Source organism: Phyllobates terribilis, unplaced genomic scaffold (genome assembly GCF_046119375.1).
Source record: "Phyllobates terribilis strain yellow unplaced genomic scaffold, ASM4611937v1 Scaffold_3__8_contigs__length_932513732, whole genome shotgun sequence".
Taxonomy (NCBI): domain Eukaryota; kingdom Metazoa; phylum Chordata; class Amphibia; order Anura; family Dendrobatidae; genus Phyllobates; species Phyllobates terribilis.
Genome location: NW_027362763.1, coordinates 465,355,456 through 465,379,635, shown reverse-complemented (window position 1 = coordinate 465,379,635; position 24,180 = coordinate 465,355,456). Strand labels below are relative to the sequence as shown.

At 41.5% G+C, this 24,180-nt stretch overlaps 1 protein-coding gene across 4 annotated transcripts in view; it reads right to left on the bottom strand.

Moving 5' to 3' along the window:
- The window catches only part of CRYBG1 (crystallin beta-gamma domain containing 1), a 431,371-nt gene that overhangs the window by 5,441 nt on the left and 401,750 nt on the right, over positions 1–24,180 (bottom strand). For all 4 annotated transcript variants that reach the window (XM_073675786.1, XM_073675787.1, XM_073675789.1 and 1 more), the window contains 7 exons: positions 22,838–22,983; positions 13,889–14,015; positions 11,859–11,888; positions 8,812–8,924; positions 6,153–6,282; positions 5,849–5,988; positions 3,195–3,318 (listed from right to left, as the gene is read on the bottom strand). In XM_073675786.1, coding sequence (XP_073531887.1) covers positions 3,195–3,318; positions 5,849–5,988; positions 6,153–6,282; positions 8,812–8,924; positions 11,859–11,888; positions 13,889–14,015; positions 22,838–22,983 — 810 coding nt within the window. The remainder of the gene's footprint in view (positions 1–3,194; positions 3,319–5,848; positions 5,989–6,152; positions 6,283–8,811; positions 8,925–11,858; positions 11,889–13,888; positions 14,016–22,837; positions 22,984–24,180) is intronic.

Genomic DNA, 24,180 nt, shown 5'->3' with positions numbered 1-24,180 from the left:
CCTTGCACACAATCAAGGGATTCAGTGCCAGAGGCAAGGAAACCACCACATTTAACTGTAGGTACTGTGTTCTTTTTTTTTTGCAGGACTCATTCTGTTTTTGGTAAACAGTACAATGATGTGTTTTTACCAAAAAGATCTATCTTTCTCTCATCTGTCCACAATACACTTTCCCAGAAGGATTTTGTCTTACTCATGTACATTTTGGCAAACGGCAGTCTTGCTTTTTTATGTCTCTGTGTCAACAGTGGGGTCCTCCTGGGTTTCCTGCCATTGCGTTTTATTTCATTCAAAAGTCAACAGATAGTTCGCACTGACACTGATGCACCCTGAACATGCATAACAGCTTGAATTCCTTTGGAACTGGATTGGGGCTGCTTATCCGTCATCCAGACTACCCTGTATTGCAATCTTTCATCAATTTTTCTCTTCTGTCCACGTCCAGGGAGATTAGCTTCATTGCCATGGGTTGTAAACTTCTTGATTATATTGTGCACCGTTTATAAAGGAACATCAAGCTCTCTGGAGATAGACTTGTAACCTCGAGATGGTTGATATTGTTCAACAATTTTGGTTCTCGAGTCCTCAGACAGTTCTTTTTCTCTTTCTGTTCTCCATGCTTAGTGTGCACATGCAGACACACAATGCAAAGATTGAGTAAGCTTCTCCACTTTTTATCTAGCTTCAGGTGTGATTTTCATAGTGCTCAGACCTGCGACTTGCCTCAGGTGAGTTTGAACGAGCATCACATGGTTGAAACTAAGTTGTTTACCCACAATTTTGGAACTGTGCCAATAATTTTGTCCAGCCCATTTTTGGGGTTTTGTGTGAAATTATGTCCAATTTGCCTTTCTTTTCTCTGTTTTTTTTTTTGTGTTGTTCCAATACACACAAAGGAAATAAACGTGTATAACAAAACATGAGCTTCAAGAGGTAGGCACCGGAAATGGTTTTCACTTCACAGGTGTGCCCTGTCAGGTTTAATAAGTGGGATTTCTTGCCTTATAAATGGGGTTGGGACCATCAGTTGTGTTGTGCAGAAGTCTGGTGGATACACAGCTGATAGTCCTACTGAATAAACTGCTAGAATTTGTATTATGGCATGAAAAAAGCAGCTAAGTAAAGAAAAACGAGTGGCCATCATTACTTTAAGAAATGAAGGTCAGTCAGTCCGAAAAATTGGGCAAACTTTGAATGTGTCCCCAAGTGCAGTTGCAGAAACCATCAAGCGCTACAAAGAAACTGGCTCACATGAGGACCGCCTCAGGAAAGGAAGACCAAGAGACACCTCTGCTTCTGAGGATAAGTTTATCCGAGTCACCAGCCTCAGAAATCGCACGTTAACAGCAGCTCAGATTAGAGACCAGGTCAATGCCACACAGAGTTCTAGCAGCAGACACATCTCTACAACAACTGTTAAGAGGAGACTTTGTGCAGGAGGCCTTCATGGTAAAATAGCTGCTAGGAAACCACTGCTAAGGACAGACAACAAGCAGAAGAGACTTGTTTGGGCTAAAGAACACAAGGAATGGACATTAGACCAGTGGAAATCTGTGCGTTGGTCTGATGAGTCCAAATTTGAGATCTTTGGTTCCAAACACTGTGTCTTTGTGCGACGCAGAAAAGGTGAACGGGTGGACTCTACATGCCTGGTTCCCACCGTGAAGCATGGAGGAGGAGGTGTGATGGTGTGGGAGTGCTTTGCTGGTGACACTGTTGGGGATTTAATCAAAATTGAAGGCATACTGAACCAGCATGGCTACCACAGCATCTTGCAGCGGCATGCTATTCCATCCGGTTTGCGTTTAGTTGGATCATCATTTATTTTTCAACAGGACAATGACCCCAAACACACCTCCAGGCAGTGTAAGGGCTATTTGACCAAGAAGGAGAGTGATGGGGTGCTACGCCAGATGACCTGGCCTCCACAGTCACCAGACCTGAACCCAATATAGATGGTTTGGGGTGAGCTGCACCGCAGAGTGAAGGCAAAAGGGCCAACAAGTGCTAAGCATCTCTGGGAACTCCTTCAAGGTTCTTGGAAGACCATTTCCGGTGACTACCTCTTGAAGCTCATCAAGAGAATGCCAAGAGTGTGCAAAGCAGTCATCAAAGCAAAAGGTGGCTACTTTGAAGAACCTAGAATATAAGACATATTTTCAGCTGTTTCACAATTTTTTGTTAAGTATATAATTCCACATATGTTAATTCATAGTTTTGATGCCTTCAGTGTGAATGTACAATTTTCATAGTCATGAAAATACAGAAAAATCTTTAAATGAGAAGGTGTGTCTAAACTTTTGGTCTGTACTGTGTGTATATATATTTTTTTTACAGTAAGCACTTCTTCACAAGAGAAAAAAACAGTCTTGCTAAAAAGTGTGTGTCTTATAGTCCAGGGCAGCTTCCTATGATAGAGGAGAAAGCTGACATAATGTCCTTCATTGAGACAACTGCTCTCTCTTCTCCTGCCTGAAACTGAGCTGAGCTAGCTGATTGGTGCAGGGCAGGAGAGAAAGATACCTGGACCTGCACATCCTTAAAGGTGCACGGATGCAGATCCTGGCTAGCTGAAGTACCTTTAAGTTTATGTGATCAGTCTCATACCTGAAAGGATCTTCAAAATGTGGTAGTTGATGTAGCAGTGTTGGGGGTGTGTCTATATACAGCAGAGCCAAGTGTGTACTGCGCATGTAGCAGTGTTTTGTACATGTGTGCACTGAATATAGTCTGCAGAACATACAGGCTGTAAAGTTATATGTGTATAATATACTGTACATGCTGCAGAGAAACACTGACAATAGATCTACTACCTCCCTATTCTACTCTAGTGCAAACCACTATTTTTTATTTGTAGGGACATGTTATTCCTAATTTTTGCTATCTAAACATGGGGTGCATTTTATAGCAAGGTGCATCCTCTAATCCAAACAAATATGGCATGTATCGCTTTCATAAATTTGGGACATGTTCAAATGCTCAAGGAACTAGTCTGATATATTCAAAGCAACTTCAGGTTCACTAAGAAATAAATGATTTGTTATAACACTGGCAATGTGTAATAACTGAAGGGAAGTAAACACTGATTTTAGAAGTGTAGCAGATATGACACATTTGAAAGGCTGCTGGAACAGCTATAACACAACATCAAAAGAAAGCAACAGAAAACAATGAAGATATTTGGAAAGTAGTACCTGTCGAAGTGGACGCAGAGATCCAATCTTATTCCATCCACTGAATTGTGACCACTGTGCAATCTTGGTTGGTGCAACAAGTAGCTGTCTACCTCGGTAATTTTCATATTCATAAAAGACCCATCTGAAAACAGAGCTAGCGTGATTAACACCATGTTCAGATGACCATAAATAGAAAACACAAGTAAATTAATGTCATACTTATAAGTGGCGCTTGCCTGATTTTTTTCTCACCATTCACAAGTGAGGATCTCCTGGTGCCACGTGATAGATAGCACACTGCATTGGTGGTGTGCAGCAGCCTTCCCCATCAGCTCAGAGAAGGCCTTTCCCACCAAAGACTGCCACAGTTGAAAGAGTTTTTTTTCACATTCAAGATGTGCTTTTATTGTGGCTATTAACCAGTTCATTTTTTCTTCTTTATTTAAAGGGCTTGTCTCATTTTTGAAAACCAGACAGTTTTTTTTTTTTTTTTAAACACCAAACAAACTGCGCATTACTCACCCTCCTTGGGTCTACCACTGAATCTCCGCCGCGTCTCCCAGTGTCTGGTATCGGCTGCAGTGCTGAAGTCACGTTGACAGTGTGGCAGCCAATCAGTGAGCTCAAGTGAACTGAGCAAGGTTGAGGTAAACCAGGAGAGTTCACTAACTCGCTGCCACTCAGCACTGCAGCCAATATCAGACACTGGGAGCAATGGTGGAGGCTTAGCAGCGGACCTAGGAACAGTGAGTAAACCGCAGGTTGTTTTTTTTTTTTAAAGAAATAGAAAGAAAACCCCCAAAAACTGTACCTGGAGACCAGGATTTTCTGAAAGGGAACAACACCTTTAGGCACACCCTCTAAAATAAATACATTGTTCACACAAAAACACATGGTAAAAAACTGCCCTAACCATTGCTCCCTCACTTTTTTTTTTTTACACGCTTATGCATAGACTATGATTCTGGGGACGCTAAAGCAACCACAGGAAAATGATGACATCGCCACATTTAGATTGCGTTTACCTAGTTTCCTTGATTTGTAGCAAATACACAAATTTTGCATATGAAACAAAACAATGTTTGAAACATCAAAAAGCACAAAAAATGTAGTTAGGTGATAGTTTCATTTTTCCTAACATAACATCACTTCGCACCTGTTTTGTCTGCCATTTGCCTTTTGGATAGAGAAATAAAAAACGCACAACTTATCTTTCCCGTAAAAAAAATAAATAATATTGATAGCTGATATAACTGACACTTGAGTTTTAAAACATTAAAGTCTATGGAATCATATTGGATGATCAACATTTATGTCATCCATGTAATGGATCAGTCTTTCTAAAGTGAACTTGCCCAGAATACTAGAGGTGTTACCTCTAGTAAAAATGTATACAAAAGGATACAAAATGGAAACCTAAATTTGAGTTTTGTAAATGAATCTGTGAAAGACATACGGTTATTTTGAAAATGGTGTCCGTTTGCATGTTTTTTATTTTTGTTAAATGGACCAATTACAAATGGACTCCAAACAAACAAGTCAACATAGGTGAAGTAGGTAAAGCAACTACTTAGGCCATTTCTTAAAATTTCAGCCTATGTACTATTTATTTGTTTAGGTGTGCATCTTCAGGACATAGTGCTTTGAGTTTTCTATCTTGATGCTCTGACATCTTTTCTTGCTCTGCTCGTATATTTTTATAAATTTTCCCATTTTGTTTATAACTGCACCACATTTTATGCCCTGTCAACAGGTAACAACCACCCTCTATTGCCACACTCCATGTCAGACGTCCATATTAAAGGAGTTTTTCATTGTTTAAATTGACAATTCTTTTGTTCATTTAGCCAAGTCCAACAGCTTGTTAGGCTGCAATCACACATTGCAGCAAAAAAAGAAAATAAAACGCAATGTAAGTGCTATGGGGGGGGGCGCATTATTTCATCACCATTTTAAAAAATTGTTCCAAAATTGTTGCAGTTTTACAGTGATTGCACAAAATAAAAAATGCACCATGGTCGTAATGTGTGAACCCAGCTATAAAGCCTGTGAGCACCTCCATATAACTGCAGATTAATAAGTATTATTATGCCTGTATTTGTTTTAAGAAATGCAAATTACAAGGTAATTCAATAATTTTATCCCTAACATTGAGTGATTCCATAATTTTTTATCGACTTGATCTATAAAAGTATAAGCTATTAAAATTAAAAAAAATGTACTGTCATTTTCCAGTTATGTGTCACAAAGATAGAATACAAACCTGCTTTTGTGTTATATCTGCGATTTCTGAAGTAAAAAAAACCTATGTGAACGTCCTCTAGGCAGTTACATAATTTTAGGCTTGGATTCGAATATTTGATCTTCTAGCCATGTTATCCCTCTCATGTATAGTCTTTATCATTCACCTATTCTATGACCCTGCTTTCTGTCCTCTCTTTGACTAGGTTATCCTTTAAAAATCTTTCAATATTTTCTTGTTTTGCAATGTGACATTCTGACAGCAGTAATAAGCATGGACACTTTGCGTTAGCGTTTTGTATTTCATCCTTTAACTTCTGGCAGAAAACAGTCTGACAGGGATTCCCTCAAAGTGAAAAGGCTGTATATCACCATGTTAGAGAAAGGCAGCCAACATGAAAAACAAGAGAAAAGGAAACAATGTCACTCACATGCCACCTAGAACGTCGAGAGACCGTAAATCTGGAGAGTAGCCCATTGCCCGTAGATCAGTTGTTTCCTTGCCAAGTTTCACTCTTCTTCCTTTGTGGTTCTCTTTTCCATAAAGTACTAGACTGGGGTCTGAAAATTCCTTTAAAAAAGCACAAAAATTCAACAGCTATCAGTAAAAAGTTCTTAAAAAAATAAGTATGCATTGAGGAAGAGCCACTGAATACTGCTTATATGACAGAGCCTCTGACTGCCTTATAGAATATCTGCTCAGTCATGTTCTATATTTAATCATGAAGTACTTACATATTTTATAGTCTTCACAGATCTGATAACTGTGCCATGTGGACATCCCATTGCACATAAATTAGGGAAGCTTCCTTCTTCTAATACCCATAGACTCCCCGAGAAATCAGCCTGGTCATATGCAGCCCACCTGGAAAATGACGGCAAGTAGAATTAGAATCAAGACATACAGAAATGCTAATTTCATTGATAGATGAAAAGTTTGCCACATAGTAAAATATGAAGAATTGGAAAAAGATGTATGAAATGCTGCCACATGACAATAATAATGTGCAATACATGGTAAGAATAATCAATGTCCATCAATATGCCATGACCCTGCAAACTGCGCACATACTGTAGCAATAGTCATTCAGTGCAAAACTAAGAAAACTAGAAAGAATTACCATTTTGGAAATATTGTAGTTTTATCTATAGTGGCAGTAGAAACATAGCAAGTTAGAAAAGTAACTGATAAAAAGCAGTAAAATAGATAAAAGCAGTACTTACAGTTTCATAATTTACTTTCATTAGCTGAATTATAATCCTATCAGCAAATTTTTGACTAAGTTTGTTGTACAGTTAGGTCCATATATATTTGGACAGAGACAACATTTTTCTAATTTTGGTTCTAGACATTACCACAATGAATTTTAAACAAAACAATTCAGATGCAGTTGAAGTTCAGACTTTCAGCTTTCATTTGAGGGTATCCACATTAAAATTGGATGAAGGGTTTAGGAGTTTCAGCTCCTTAACATGTGCCACCCTGTTTTCAAACGGACCAAAAGTAATTGGACAATTGACTCCAAGGCTATTTCATGGGCAGGTGTGGGCAATCCCTTCGTTATGTCATTCTCAATTAAGCAGATGAAAGGCCTGCAGTTGATTTGAGGTGTGGTGCTTGCATTTGGAAGGTTTTGCTGTGAAGTCAACATGCCGTCAAAGGAGCTCTCCATGCAGGTGAAACAAGCCATCCTTAAGCTGCAAAAACAGAAAAAAACCATCCGAGAAATTGCTACAATATTAGGAGTGGCAAAATCTACAGTTTGGTACATCCTGAGAAAGAAAGCACTGGTGAACTCATCAATGCAAAAAGACCTGGGCGCCCACGGAAGACAACAGTGGTGGATGATCGCAGAATAATCTCCATGGTGAAGAGAAACCCCTTCACAACAGCCAACCAAGTGAACAACACTCTCCAGGAGGTAGGCATATCAATATCCAAATCTACCATGAAGAGAAGACTGCATGAAAGTAAATACAGAGGGTTCACTGCACGGTGCAAGCCACTCATAAGCATCAAGAATAAAAAGGCTAGACTGGACTTTGCTAAAAAAACATCTAAAAAAGCCAGCACAGTTCTGGAAGAACATTCTTTGGACAGATGAAACCAAGATCAACCTCTACCAGAATGATGGAAAGAGAAAAGTATGGCGAAGGCGTGGTACAGCTCATGATCCAAAGCATACCACATCATCTGTAAAACATGGCGGAGGCAGTGTGATGGTTTGGGCATGCATGGCTGCCAGTGGCACTGGGTCACTAGTTTTTATTGATGATGTCACACAGGACAGAAGCAGCCGAATGAATTCTGATGTATTCAGAGCCATACTGTGTGCTCAGATCCAGCCAAATGCAGCCAAACTAATTGGTCGTCGTTTCATACTACAGATGGACAATGACCCAAAACATAAAGCCAAAGCAACCCAGGAGTTTATTAAAGCAAAGAAGTGAAATATTCTTGAATGGCTAAGTCATTCACCTGATCTCAACCCAATTGAGCAAGCATTTCACTTGTTAAAGACTAAACTTCAGACATAAAGGCCCACAAACAAACAGCAACTGAAAACCACCGCAGTGAAGGCCTGGCAGAGCATCAAAAAGGAGGAAACACAGCGTCTGGTGATGTCCATGAGTTCAAGACTTCAGGCAGTTATTGCCAACAAAGGGTTTTCAACCAAGTACTAGAAATAAACATTTTATTTACAATTATTTAATCTGTCCAATTACTTTTGGTCCCTTTAAAAACAGGGTGGCACATGTTAAGGAGCTGAAACTCCTAAACCCTTCATCCAATTTTAATGTGGATACCCTCAAATGAAAGCTGAAAGTCTTAACTTCAACTGCATCTGAATTGTTTTGTTTAAAATTCATTGTGGTAATGTCTAGAACCAAAATTAGAAAAATGTTGTCTCTGTCCAAATATATATGGACCTAACTGTACATGTTGAGCCCGATTTATAAAGGTGTTTACGTCAGAATATTAACATAAAACAGCTTCAAATGTTGCAAAACCATTCTTTAATTGGCCATGGAAGTGGGCAGAGCTTCAGCCGCACCGTCTGGACCTACCCTTATGATCCACTTCTTTGGGGCTATTGCGTCTTACTGTATATAGTGCATTTCCTTTGATACCCTGTGCTTATGAAGACTGGACGTACACGCACATAGATATGTGAGCGTTCTAAGCATAAAGACCAATTACATAAAAGAAAAAAAATCATTGGCTATCATCATCCCCATACTCTTGAAAACTGAATATTCTAGGATAGCAGTTACATAGAAGATTTTATTAAATCATTATAATTGGGCTTCAGTTTCAGCAATTATGTTTCCTAAACTTAAAGAACTGGTTTCCTTACAAATTAAAGCAATTGTTATAAAACATCTTGCTTACCTGCCAGAAATAACCTTGCATGACATTATTTTAAAAGGCTCCTCAAGGTTACTTGAATCCTCTTCTAATAACTGTCTTTCACCTTTGAAATCAGATTCTGAAAACACCTCAACCTAAAAGGGAGTATGTAAAAAGCAAAAAAAATTTTTCCCAACAACACTGCACACAAAAAAAACAAACCAAAAACTTGAACAAAAGCCACCATTGCATATAATCTTAAATACATACATAGGATCTCACTTTTTGTATTGCTGAAATGATTTAAAGCTAATTTTCCAACATCATTGTACACTCCCTGACAGAAGTTATGTCGCTTATCCATGTTCTGTAAATAAAAGCGTATAACCTGACGTTAAATTCATCCATTGGTTTTATAAGTTACTCTTTTGAAAGCTGAAACCCTCTCAAATTTGGCTAGGTTAAGAAAATAAATTAGCATCAATGCTGAAATATTGATCATTTAATGAACACAGAATAGTCAAATTTTTGCAAGACAAAAGTTTTGTCGCCCACAGAAAATAATGTGATATTCAAACAAATAATTATCTTAAAATACAAATATATGTTGCATAACATTGGTGAATGAAGTTGTGGTGCTATTAGAGTCATATTTAATATTTTGTGTGACTTCCATGAGCTTGAAGGACTGCATCCATGCGGTTCAACAATGATTCATACAATTTATTAATGAAGTCATCAGGAATAGCAAAGAATGCAGCCTTACATGCCTCCCAGAGTTCATCTAGATTCTTTGGTTTTGTCTTCCAAGCTTCCTCTTTCATCCTACCCCAAACATGCTCAATGATGTTCATGTCTGGTGAGTGGGCTGGCCAGTCCTTGAGCACCTTGATCTCTTTTGCCCCAGTAGGTCTCCTGCAGTATTTGCGGCGGCTGTTGTGTAATTCTACTGAAGATTCATCAGAGAAATCCACCTTCTGCCACTTTTCCAGCGTCCATCTGTTTAGCAGGCTGTGGGACTTTGCAAATGCCACACGGTTTTTATTTGCCTTTTGTTTAGTGCTGGCTTCTGGGCACTGATTTGACCATGGAGGCCATTTTGAGACAGAATCCTACAAACTGTTCTAGTTGACACAGGGACTTGAGGTGACCAGGTCTGTTGGAGCGCTGCTGCAGCGGAAGAGGGGCTTGCTTTGAATTTTCTAACCAACAAACGTTCCTCCTGAGCAGTTGTCTTGCGGGGTCTGCCGGAGCTGGGCTTGTCAAACACATCTCCAGTCTCTTCAAATCTTTTTTTAATTCTTTGTACTTTGACGCTGAGACACATTAAAGGTGCCAGCCACCTCTGCAGTGGATCTGGTCTTCAGCCTCTTGATAATCAAGGCTTTGGTCGCAGGGTGGATTTTTGGCATGTTGTCAGAGCTCAAGTTGCAGTTCAAGTGAAGGTCTGGGTTTCTTTTTATACACACCCACTAATTAACCGATCATTAACTGAGCACTGGTGAGGATATAAACTAGGATTGGGTGCATTATATGACCAGGCGACAAAACTTTTGTCTTGCAAAAATCTGACCATTCTGTGTTCATTAAATGATCAATATTTCAGCATTGATGCCAATTTATTTTCTTAACCTAAACCAAATTTGGGAGGGTTTCAGCTTTCAAAAGAGTAATTTATAAAACCAAATGGATGAATTTAACGTCCGGTTATAAGCTTTTATTTATATAACATGGATAAGCGACATAACTTCTGTCAGGGAGTGTATGTAAGTCTGTAGTGCCATGCTGTCTCGTTATTTACATTAACGCAGGGATTGTAAAAATACTTAGCAAGTCAAATGTTTTAAGGAGCTCAACGTACCCACCACAGATTCCCAAAAGACCAGAGAAAGTATCTTAAAGGGGTAGTCCACTACTTTCTATGATCCCCCAATGTATTCCCCTAGGGCCCATAAGTGTTTCTCTAAATACCTTGTGGTGCCTTTTCTGCCTGTGAGCGGCGCGATCAATGGCTGCTGACAGGCATCACGTGACCCCCGACTGCAGCCGGCTCTGACATCCGATGAAGTCACGACAAGTCCAGGCTGCAGCTGAGGGTCCCTCTTTCGCGTTCCGCCGGGGGCTGCTGGGTTGTTGGCGGGAGTACCCCGCACGTCACACCCGGCATTCACCGCGCGCTCTCCCTCTCCTCATTCACTGGGAAAACGAGCGGTGGATGCTGGGTGTGACACATGGGGTTACCCCGCCCACAGCCCAGCGGCCACCGTGGGGAGCACGTCACTGATGTCACGCCTCCCTTGAGGTGACATCAGTGACGGGTCACGTGATGCCTCTGAGCGGCCAGCAATAGAGCCGCTCAGAGGCAGAAAAAGCACCGCAAGGTAATTTACAAAAACACTTCTGGGCCCCGGGGGAATACATTGGGAGGCTCATATAAAGTAGTGGTTCTGGGCCCCAGAGGAATACATTGGGGGGTTCATATAAAGTAGTGGACAACTTCAAGTGCAAATGTCAAATATCTGCTAGGAATCGTCCTATACCCATTTGGTATACACAAACTGAATGTGGCTATGTGTATACTCTATTCCTTAAAAGTAACAGTGGCACATAATGATCTAGGAACATATACCTCACATCTCTAATACTTAGGGGGTCTTATAATGGAAACACATGCTAGATCCTCTTCTATTGGGTTTAAAACGAACATTATATGTGAAACTAAGTTAGTACACTTAACGGTGACTAATTTAATGTCTAAGGATCATAAAATAATCATAACCCTAAAAATAAAATAAAAACCCTACACATAGTTACAAACATTGCTATATTAAATCCAGCATACATTTTTTAACTAAGCTTGTGAAGCACAAAAACTGAAATAAAAAAAGATATTTTTGGTAACCTACTAATGAATTGGAATCAATCCGAAGTAGGAAAATGGGGGCTTACACTTAAAAGATTGACTTACAAATGGAGATGAATTTAAGAAATTACTTATCCTCAAATCAAGTTAGTATTGTAACAAATATTATTCACATATTTTAATACTAAATATGATTACTAAAATGTGACACCAAAAAAGTACATACCCTAAAATGTCCTGGACTTTCAAGGGCTTCCTGTTTAAAATGAACAAAAAGTATTACGAGGAATAGTTATATAACAGAAACTGCAATTTATAAGGTCCATGTTTGTCTAAGAGCAATTAATGACAAAGTTATGCTGGAAGCATCACTAGAGCAAAGGTTTAAAAAAAATGGCAGTAGAATGTGTATTGAAATGAGAAGAAAATGCAAACAGATCTACATTAAAACGACATTTTGTGTTGAATTTGGAGAAACACTTGTTACATTTGGGGTTGAGCTATTTAGAATGTGGTTTCATTTTTTTTTCTTTTTTTTAAACAGAGCTTGTAAACAATGTGTTTATCAAGCCTTCTACACTTGCATTTTATGCACATAAGCATAACACTATTGCAACATACTGGCACATTGTGGTCTACGCCAGTAATAACAAATACACTTCATTATGTAAAACACAAAAAAGAATAATGTGAACACAGCCAAGGTTTCAGGCAGTTCCTCTTTCAGTTTAACGACAGCAAGTAAAAACTTGAGACAAAATCTTTGTCCCACTTGTATAATAAAACAATTATAAATGCTAATCTTCCCTCTAATTATTACGAAGTACAATTTAATTAAATTTGGCACCCTTTTGCAATTTTAATTGCATTTTGCACCCTTATGGCCTGGCCTAGCCTAGGCACAGTGCCATGTGAGGGACATGAAAACTGCCTTGTGCTCAAAGCAGCAGCAGAAGTTATACTGCTTGATCTAAACCAGTGTAAATCTCAGTCTTGGGGCTCAATCACACCACCGTAATAATCGGATGCGAGCTATCTGAATTTTTATGGGACAGCACTTGGACCAATGTTATTAAATAGGGCAGTACTGATGACCGATTTATTTCACTGACAAAATCTGTGAAAAAAATTAGAGCACACTGCGATTTCACTCCAAAATTGGATGGGTGTGGGGGAAAAAAATTGGATGCCCTATGGAGCCACAGTACAGCATCAGACTTTTACGGGTATGTTACAATCCTGTAGCATAGGAAACTGTAAATGATCAATAGCAGCTGAGTAAAAAACAGACTGCTACGGATAGCACACAAATGACAAGTGAGAACAAAACTTCCTACTAATCAAAATGAAAAACGGACCGATATTTTATACGCTCGTGTGACCCTAGCCTTAAGTATGACCCTTCACCAGGTTTAGCATGTTAAACTAGCCACAACACTATGAATAGTGGCTGCAGAGCAGATTTTTTTTTTCCTCTCATCTGTGTAAATACTAGATTTTAAAATTCAGATTATAAATGTATGATAAGTTCAACTGGTGATACCAGTGATTTTTCTCTGGGAGTGGTTACTTTTTACCCTGCATAACACATTCAGCAATCATAAGAAGGAGTTATCATGCAGGGGAATTAAGAACACCCACCCAGAAGAACTTACTTTCTCCTGTGAGATATTTAATGATAGACAGCCCAGCCACCATACTCAAACTGGTGAAAACTCTTCTTTAAAGAGCTCGTCAAAGAATGTAATAAAATTGCTCCCATCACCTAATTTATACAGCGGTCCATTCTAGTCACGTGTCAGGACTGGTTGCAGTATCTTCTCCTTGGCTTACTAAGGACAAAGTATTTTTTTCTCCATGTTCAGTCCTCTATGCTCAGTCAGCTATGGAAAATGTATATTTCTTCTGATGTAACAGTGAGTCTCCAGCAGCTCTGATATGTGTAAATTACAATACAGCTCCTCTGACAGTTGAGACACAGGTCTCGGGAGTTGTGCTTCTTAACACTGCAGCCTGTCCTGACACGTGATTAGGATGCGCAGTCATTTGAATTACGTGACGGGCCATTTTATTACATTCTTGGATAACGCCTTTAAGGAGAACTTTATGGAAAACAATTATTTAAAATGAAAATGTTTATATAAAGATGCAAAAATATGACTGTAGAAAGCAACAAAATAAAATCTGAGGACTGTTTTTCTATTCTTTACACTACCCTGTAATGGGCAATGTAGAAAACATTTCTGCTGAACTTACCATGAGTATTGGCTGCAGTGAGGTTATCTTGCAGTTCTTTGCTCCCCAGTCACTAAAGTTAGAGTACATCCCTTTCTCCAGGATATACTGCTCACCGGTAAAGTCAGGGGATTCATATGCCACCCACCTATTGTATGACATTGACAATATGTATCACTCTCAAGCAAATGCATATCTCTTACTACAGAATCATTATTTATTTTAAAGGGGTATTCCCATCTCCAAGATCCTATCCCAATATGTAGTAGGAGTAATAATAATCGTATTAGCAAATACCTCCAATTAGAAACGTAGTGTAGTTTTTCTGATGGTTACGACCACTGATAAAGTGACAGGTGCTCGCACTCACTTGTGATGCAATCGGACCAGTGCAATCCGATAAAAAAATTGGATTGATCTAGCCCCAATGTTACCATTATGGGGCAGCTCACATCTGCGATTATTTTCTCATGCCGATTCGGCATGCGAAAACAATTGCAGCATGCTGCGATTGCATCCTCAAATCGGATCGCAAGCACCCATATAAGCCTATGGGTGCGTGTGAAACATCTGTCTGCACTCAGATAACACCCTAGTGCAGTACGATTCCCGCCAACGCCAGCATCAGAAGAAATGGAGAAATTGATTTCTCCGTCCCCTCCGCAGCTGTGCAGCGATCTTCTCTGTGCGAGAGGATCGGAGGACAGAGCAGTGACATTCGGCTTCCGCTTGCAGCTCGAATGTCATTAGCATATCGCATCCGATGCTATCGCATAGGACGACATACGCTAAGTGGGACCCCGGCCTTAGCTAGTTGTTGGTGATCGTAACCATGGATACATAAGGTCCTGCAATGCCTACACATGAGGAAAGAGACATAGAGAGTCAGAAAAAATATACTACATTTCTAATTGGAGGTATTTTCTAATATAATTATTATTACACCTACTACATATTGGGATAGGAGATGGGAATACCCCTTTAAAGCACCATCAAGTCTAGAGGGCTGTACACATGAAGAGGTTTTACATACATAAAATACACATATAAAATACAAGTTCAATAAACAAACTAAGGCTATGTGCCCACGATGCAGAAATGCTCCGGATTTTTTCCTGAGCGTTTCTGCATCTCCCTGGCAAAAAAAAACGCATGCGGATTGTACATGCGGATTGTACATGCGGATTGTACATGCGTTTTTCCTGCCAGGGACATGCGGAAGTGAAGCGTTCTTCACATGCATTTCCGCATGCCGGTTGACAAGTGCTTTCCAAGCGATTTTAGCATCACTTGGAAAGTGCTTGTCAACTTGGTCACACTATATAAATCCATGCAAACTGCATGGATTTATATACTGTGACCCGAGAGAATGTCAAAAATAAAAAATAAATCTATACTTACCTTCCGATGGCCCCCGGAGTCTTGCTTCGCTCGGTCCTGGCTGCCGGCACACTGAAGGACCTGCCAACGTCAGCATCGCGTGACCCGTCACATGACTAAGACGTCAGCGCAGGTCCTCCAGTCCATCACGATCTGCCGGCAAGGGAGGACGAGCGCACCGGGGGCCATCGGAAGGTAAGTATAATGTATATTTTTTATTTTATTCTTTTTTTTTTTTTTTTTTTTTTTTTTTTTTTTTTTTTTTTTTTTACAGTTTCTATGGTACCCGGGTCCGGAGGAGAGTCTCCTCTCCTCTAGACCTGGGTACCATCCGCACATTGAACGCATGTATTCCGCATGTGCTTATCTAGTGAAGCGGAATACATGCGTTCTAATGCAAGTCAATGGCGGCAAAAACGCAGCAGTAGTGCTGCGTTTTTTTCCGCAATGATAATCCGCAGCGGAAATTTCCGCAGCATGTGCACAGCACATGTGGATTATCATTGGGGAACATGGCAGGCCTTCTACCATGCGTTTTTTAAGCGTTTCTGCAGAGTTTTTAAAAAACACATTGTGGGCACACAGCCTAACAGTGACAGACTGGTACAGAGGGGGGAGAAGATCCCTCTCTCACGGGCTTACAATCTACAAGGTATTGGTAAAGGTTAAGTGGTTGGAACAGCTCTAGTGGAAATGAGGTGGCTGCAGGGTTATTGCAGGTTGTAGGCATTCCTGAAGAGAGAGGTTTAGAGGTGGAGCCTGTAGGCTTCAGTCATAGAAGACAATCTGAAATGCAGCGGTAGTTCCAGAGTATGTGAAATGTTTCGGAGCAATTTTTGATAGGATTTTATGAGGAACATACAAGAGGAGGGAGAAAAAGAAGATTATGTGTAGGGAAGTATCAGGAGACTGGGTCAGAGATGTACAGTGGAGACAGACTATTAACAATCTTGTAAGTCATTATTAGGATTTTAAAATGAATTCTCTGGATAATTGGAAGCCAGTGAAGGGATTGAAAGAGGGGACGGGTGAATTATTCAGGCAGCAAAGTTAATGATAAATTGGATTGGTCCAAGAGTGTTCGATAAGAGGCCACAGAGGAGGATGCTGTTGCAGTTGAGGTGGAGGATGTTGAGGATATGTACTAACATTTTTGTTGAATTTGGGTTGAGGAAATGATGGATTCTGGAAAGGAGTTAGCAAGATTTTGCAAGTGTGCTTTGAAAGACAAAGCAGAGTCAAATACTACACCCAGGATGTGGACTTGTGAGAAAACGGAAAGAATTATGTAATTTACTGTGATGGATAGGTCTGCTTAGGGGGGTGGAGTGAGAAGGTGGAAAGATGAAGAGATCAGTTTCATCCACAGTGAGTTTTAGAAAGCCAAATGAGAAAAAAGGAAGATATTGCTGATAGACACTCTGACCCATATGTCACCCCTCTGCGGTCCAGAATCTCAGAGAGGTAGATTTGAGTGTCATCAGCATATAGGTAGTACTGGAAGCCATAGGACTTTGAGTTGTCCCAGGTCAAATGTATAGATGGAGAAGAGTAGGGGTCCCAAGATGGAGCATTGAGGGACACCAACAGAGAGAGGATGGCATGAGGAGTTAATGTGGTAATGAGAGATACTAAATGTGCAGTTAGTTAAGTATGATGATATCAAGGAAAAGGTCAGGTCTGTGATACCAAGGATTTGTAGTAGAAGGAAGTGGTTGAATGTATCAAAGGCAGAAGACAGAGTTAGGGCTGTTTAAGTAGAGTAATGGAGATGGAAGCCAGATTGCAGCTGGTCAAAAAGTGTTGTGGATGAGAGGTGGGAGGAGAGTTCAAAGAGTTTGGAGGTGAATGGGTGTAGTGATAGGAGAGAACTGAATGCAGAGGATGGGTCAAGGAATGGTTCTTTAGGTTGAGTGTGATGGTTGCATGCTTGAAAGGGGAATGGAAGACACTAGAGGTTAACCAGTTCCGCACCGTTTATAGACTTTAAAGATTCTGGATTTCCACACTTTACTCAGCAATGAAATTCTAAAATAGGAGATCATGTTGCTGCGGTGGTAAGAAGCCGGTTGTCAGACACAGCCAAACTCCCCGTAGAGAGAGTTTTTTAGGATAAAGGATTATGACCAGAATGGGGTTCTTTTGTCCCTTACTTGAATAACATGCATAATTTAAATAACATTCAAAGTCTATCTGATTGACAAAGATCTGTAATGGTAGTTCCCTTTGCACCACTCCACAGGCTCTGTGCTTCCTTGGGGCAACTTCCCACCAAGTCACCAGCAATTCAGAGACAAATCGTTTCCAAGGCACCAGAGAAATAGTTCTATTCCTTTAGGAGTCGGAAGGAGTGGCCCAATGCTTCCCATATATAAAATGGCTCTGTGTACTGCATGTATGTTAGCTTCATCTGCCATTTTGTTTATGCTTGAAACAGGCCACTTGCTGGCCGAAACGTTGCTTTTATGATGCATTTTGGATGAATAAAGGAATAGAACTATCTCTCTGGTGCCTTGGAAATGATTTGTCTCTGACTGATAAAGATAGCAAAGTTCTGCTCTCATTCATAGTCTTTGACTGACTGAGCAACATGTATGCATCCCCCACTCTATTTACAATTTTGACATTCTGTGAGGTTGCTGCAGGTGAAACCCCACCAATCTAGAAGCTATCAAACATCCTATGGTTAGAATAACCCCTTCACGACATGATGTACGTGTCCGTCATATGTCATGTCCCCTGCCTTTAATGCAGGCTCGCATGCAGAGCCAGGATCTTTCCTGGCAGATGTTGGCTGATTTAACTGCATCCCCCACCTGATTGCCTATATATACTGTATTTATATTATATAAACACTGATCAAAAAAATAAAGGGAACACTTAAACAACAGAATATAACTCCAAATGAATCAAACTTCTGTGAAAACAAACTGTCCACTTAGGAAGCAACACTGATTAACAATCAATTTCACATGCTGTTGTGCAAATGGAATAGACAATAGATGGAAATTATTGGCAATTATCAAGACACCCTCAATAAAGGAGTGGTTCTGCAAGTGGGGAACCACAGACCACATCCCAGTACCAATGCTTTCTGGCTGATGTTTTGGTCACTTTTGAATGTTGGTTGTGCTTTCACACTCGTGGTAGCATGTGTAATGCAGCAGCTTGTGGCATTACTGTAATGGTCCAGGATGTGTTTTGGCTGACCATGTACCTCCCCCACAGGTGACTGATCACATGACTCTGACATCAGCACAGGTCCTGTGCACACAGAAGGTCTGATCACATGACTGTGACATCAGCACAGGTCCTGTGTGCATTGGAAGATATATAAACCCTGGTAGTTTTGAAACAGGTGTGAAAGGTGTGAGGCCTGTTCCCGTGTGGGACACTGTTAGCCTGGAGAGGCCTAGTGTGGCCTAGTGAAGCCGGGTGAAGCCTGAAAGGCAGAGGCTGGATCCTTAGGTGTAAGTGATACCAGTAGCCTTGGAGGGCCAGAGGCTTGGAAGACAAGAGTCCATGAAGGCAAAGGCTGGATGTTAGGTGAGACAACATACCAGTAGCCTTTGAAGGAACGAGGGCTGGAGACCCCCATCTGGGAAGCCGTAAAGCCACAGTGGTGGCCGAACAAACCTGAAGCAGCTAAAACCCGGCAAAGGTAAAAACACTGATTGATGTGGACATTTATGTGGTTGCCTTGCTGAGGGCTGTATCTGGAGCCAAGTGGGCCTGTCTGCCACTTGAAAGGCTCCTGGACATTATATGTAATATGTCGGCGAGCCACTGAGTTGGACTCGGTTATAGCAGTTATGAAGTAAAATAAACTGCTGGATTGTGAAATTCTGGAAAACGGGGCTGGTGTGCTTTAATTGACCCGGAGAAGCGAGTGTCCCCCAGCATGATGACTAGCGCTGCCTTACACATGAGACGGACTCTACAACCCACCGAAGTTGCTCAGGTAGTGCAGCTCATCCAGGATGGCACATCAATGCGAGCTGTGGCAAGAAGGTTTGCTGTGTCTGTCAGCGTAGTGTCCAGAGGTTGGAGGCGCTACCAGTAGACAGGCCAGTACACCAGGAGACGTGGAGGGGGCCATAGGAGGGCAATAACCCAGCAGTAGGAACGCTGCCTTTGTGCAAGGAGGAACTGGAGGAGCACTGCCAGAGCCCTGCAAAATGCTCTTCACAGATGAAAGCAGGTTCACACTGAGCACATGTGACAGATGTGACAGAGTCTAGAGACGCCGTGGAGAGCGATCTGCTGCCTGCAACATCCTTCAGCATGACCGGTTTGGCAGTGGGTCAGTAATGGTGTGGGGTGGAATTTCTTTGGAGGGCCGCACAGCCCCCCATGTGCTCGCCAGAGGTAGCCTGACTTCCATTAGGTACCGAGATGAGATCCTCAGACGCCTTGTGAGACCATATGCTGGTGCGGTTGGCCCTGGGTTCCTCCTAATGCAGGACCATGCCAGACCTCATGTGGCTGGAGTGTGTCAGCAGTTCCTGCAAGATGAACGCATTGAAGCTATGGACTGGCCCGCCTGTTCCCTAGACCTGAATCAGATTGAGAACATCTGGGACATCTTGTCTCTCTCCATCCACCATCACGTTGCACCACAGACTGTCCAAGAGTTGGCGGATGCTTTATCCCAGGTCTGGGAGGAGATCCCAAAGGAGACCATCCGCAACCTCATCAGGAGCATTCCCAGGCGTTGTAGGGAGGTCATACAGTCAAGTGGAGGCCACACACACACAATACTGAGCCTCACTTTGACTTGTTTTAAGGACATTACATCAAAGTTGGATCAGCCTGTAGTGTGTTTTTCCACTTTAATTTTGGGGGTGACTCCAAATCCAGACCTCCATTGGTTAATAAATTTGGTTTCCATTGATGATTTTTGTGTGATTTTGTTGTCAGCACATTCAACTTTGTACAGAACAAAGTATTCAATGAGAATATTTCATTCATTCAGATCTAGGATGTGTTATTTGAGTGTTCCCTTTATTTTTTCGAGAAGTATATATATATTATTCCTAGCTCTCATCTTGCATCTTATTGCTCTATTTTCTGCAATAAATCCCATGATGCATCAGTGTAGCATCAAATGATCATCTAGAGCAGGGATGTTCAACTCAAACACACAAGGGCCAACATTAAAAACTTGGACAGAGTCGCGAGCCAACCAGTATATAGTATAATGGGCGCCAAAAAGTCCTCCATACAGAATAATGGAGCCCACATAGTCCTCCATACAGAATAACGGTCCCCACATAGTCCTCCATACAGAATAACGGGCCCCACATAGTCCTCCATACAGAATAACGGGCCCCACATAGTCCTCCATACAGAATAACGGGCCCCACATAGTCCTCCATACAGAATAACGGGCCCCACATAGTCCTCCGTGCAGAATAATGGGCCCCACATAGTCCTCCGTGCAGAACAATGGGCCCCACATTGTCCTCCATGCAGAATAATGGGCCCCACATAGTCCTCAATGCAGAATAATGGGCCCCACATAGTCCTCCATGCAGAATAATGGGCCCCACATAGTCCTCCATTTAGAATAATGGGCCCCACAAAGTCCTCCATACAGAATAATGGGCCCCATATAGTCCTCCATACAGTATAATGGACCCATATAGTCCTCCATACAGAACAATGGGCCCCACATAGTCCTCCATACAAAATAATAGCCCCACATAGGGGTGGTGCTTCTGGTGTCGCGGGCCAAATAAAACCACCCTGCACTCCAGATTTGGCCCACGGGCCAGAGTTTGACATGCATGATCTAGAGCAGGGGTCTCAAACTCGGCTGGGTATATGGGCCGCACATGGAAAAAAAATTGAATTGGGGGGGGGGGGGCGCATTCTTTGCATGACAAAGTGACATTTTTAGTGATACCATTTTTTTCTTTACGCCTTTTGAACTGGTCCTCATCTTGTGGTAATGCCCCATCCTCGTCCCCTTCTTGTGGTAATGCCCCATCCTTGTCCCCATCTTGTAGTAATGCCTCATCCTGGTCCTCATCTTGTAGTAATGTCCCATCCTGGTCCCCATCTTGTAAGTAATGCCCCACCCTGGTCCTGATATTGAAGTAATGTCCCCATCCTGGTCCCATTCTTGTAGTAATGTGTCCCATCCTGGTCCTCATCTTGTAGTAATGTCCCCATTCAGGTCCCCATCTTGTCATAACGTCCCCCATCCAGGTCCCCATATTGCAGTTATGTTTCCATCCAGGTTCCCATATTGTAAGAATGTCCCCATATTGCAGATATGTCCCCATTCAAGTCCCCATATTGCGGCTATGTCCCCATACAGGTGGCAATATTGCGGCTATGTCCCCATCCAGGTTTCCATATTGCAGCTATGTCCCCATCCAGATCCCCATATTGCAGCTATGTCCCCATCCAGATCCCCATATTGCAGCTATGTCCCCATCCAGGTCCCCATATTGCAGCTATGTCCCCATCCAGGTCCCCATATTGTGGATATGTCCCCTGTGCCGTTCTTCACATACACATAACAGAGAAAAAAAAAAAAAAAGATTCTTCTCACCTGTCCTCCGTTCGCTCGGCATCCTTTCTGCACATGCGGCCCGCAAGCACCATACACCCCTTGACAATCGCGGCCCGATCCAGGAGCCGCGGACATCAGCGGTTTAGTTTAGTGTATTGCGGCGCAGAGATCGGCTCTCTGCACGCAGCAATACCAATGCCAGCAGCTGACATCTGCGCATGGCAGTGACGTCATACGCAGCTGCACTGAGACGCAGATGTCAGCTGCTAGCCTCTGATAGGCCTGTGGCTGGCATTGGTATTGCTGCGTGCAGAGAGCCGGTCTCTGCGTGGCAATACACTGAACTAAACTGCTGATGTCCGAGGCTCCTGGACCGGGCCAAGATCGTCAAGGGGTCTATGGTGCCTGAGGGCCACATGAAGCCGCCGAAGGGGTCGCATGTTTGGGGCCCCTGATCTAGAGCCAGTGCCATCTCAATCAGCTGGTATGACTTTGAGATTATCCTTCCCTCTATATTCACCTAAATACATTAATAGATTATAAATATACAGTCAGGGAAGTTAATAGGTCATCTCTTATGGTGCAGAGCTGTCATCATCATTATCTCTGATTTGAGCTTCTGAATCATATAAAAGTGGGAAACAAGTCACAGGATGAATTAAAAAAAAGCTGAGTGTTACTTTAACGCTTATATGACAAGGATATCCCTTTAATGTCAGGAGTGTTTTGGGAATCCAGATACAGATCTGTAATTGGTAGGTAAAATAGTTAAAGACCAAACAAAAAGCAGTTGTGAAAACATAAAAACAGACAGAAATGTCCTATTCTAAAGAACAGAACATGTGCACTATACCAGCCTATCATACATGCATCCTGGCAGCTACATGCCTCATAAAATGTCACGAGCACCACTTACCACCTAATGTATACAGTAAATGAATAGCAACCTTTTTAAAATATAATTGGGTTCACGCATTTAATAGTGCAAAAACATTTTTTAAAAACTGATAAAAATGTAAACAAAAATAAGTACAAACCGATGTAAATTTTACAAAAAAGACACTTACACTCCACTTAATATATTAATGGACTGTATCTTCACTCCAAAACCTGTCTCCTCCATGTTTGATATAATACCCAATACATTGATATTTGATGCCTTCTCATCAAAGTCTTTTTCACTATACATTACCATATGTGGTGTGGAAAAGTCCTGTTGAAAATCAACAGATATGTTAAACATGGAAATTGTCATACTGTATGTTTCCATTTCAAAACAAACTAGATGACCTGATAAATTGGAGGCACCATCTTCACGTAGAAATGTTTTTCAGCCTTAAAAGGGTTTGTCCACTTCTAGGACAACCCTTTCTTAAACTAAATGTTCGGCCCCAATGAAATAAAAAATCCTATACTCACCTCCCGTGCCGTCTCCATTCCAGTGGTGTCGGCAGTCGCGGTCCTGGGGCTGTGATACGGTGGAATGACATGTGATGCCCGGCGCCCAATCAGCACTGGCGTCACTGTCCCGCCTTCGTACGAACTGAACATGAAGAGGGAAGCCAGGGCTGCAGCTGATCCCGGACTTCCTTTTTATGTTCAGATTGTCTGAAGTTGGAGACAGTGATGCCAGCGCTGACTGGGCGCCGGGCATCATGTGTCATTCCACCGCATCACATCCCTGGGACCGTGAGTGCCGACACTGCTAGCACAGAGCCGGCATGGAAGGAGAGTATAGTTTTTTTTTTATTTTATCGGGGTCGAACATTTAGCTTAAGAAGGGGTTGTCCTAGTAGTAAACAACCCCTTTAACAGAAAAAATAGATAACATGATATATACCGTATTAGAGGTGTTTAAGAAACATAACGTATCTACTTCAGCCTACAAAATTCAATTATAACAAGCAAAGTACACTGCTTAACACATATATGTTCACTGAATATAGTGAAAAGTAAATTTTAATATATTATTTGTATGTAGATAAATCTGCTTCTCAATATACAAGAGAAAAGTAGAGAGTATGGTTCTAGCAGTCTCTAAGTAAAACAGCATAGGCTTAGCTGAAAGCCCCCAATGCGGTTGGCCAGGGCATACCAAAGAGTAGGTAGAGCAACGAAACAGACTGCAAGTACACTGCAGGGATTAGAAAGAAGACTAGCACTTATCCATCTCTCCCTGTAACACACTGCCTTATTTGTAGTGGTATAATGACTTAAAGCATTTCATCAGTGGGCCTACATACTCCTGTAGGACATTTACGCTTGTTCTCTCTTTTAGTATCTACATGGCACGATGAATGATACTCAGTTTACAATGTGTATGAATAAAGTGAAAACATTTTAGATCCCTTCATTATGCTCTCGTCCTTAAAATAATAAAGCTAACTACACCTATTTCTTGAATTACCAA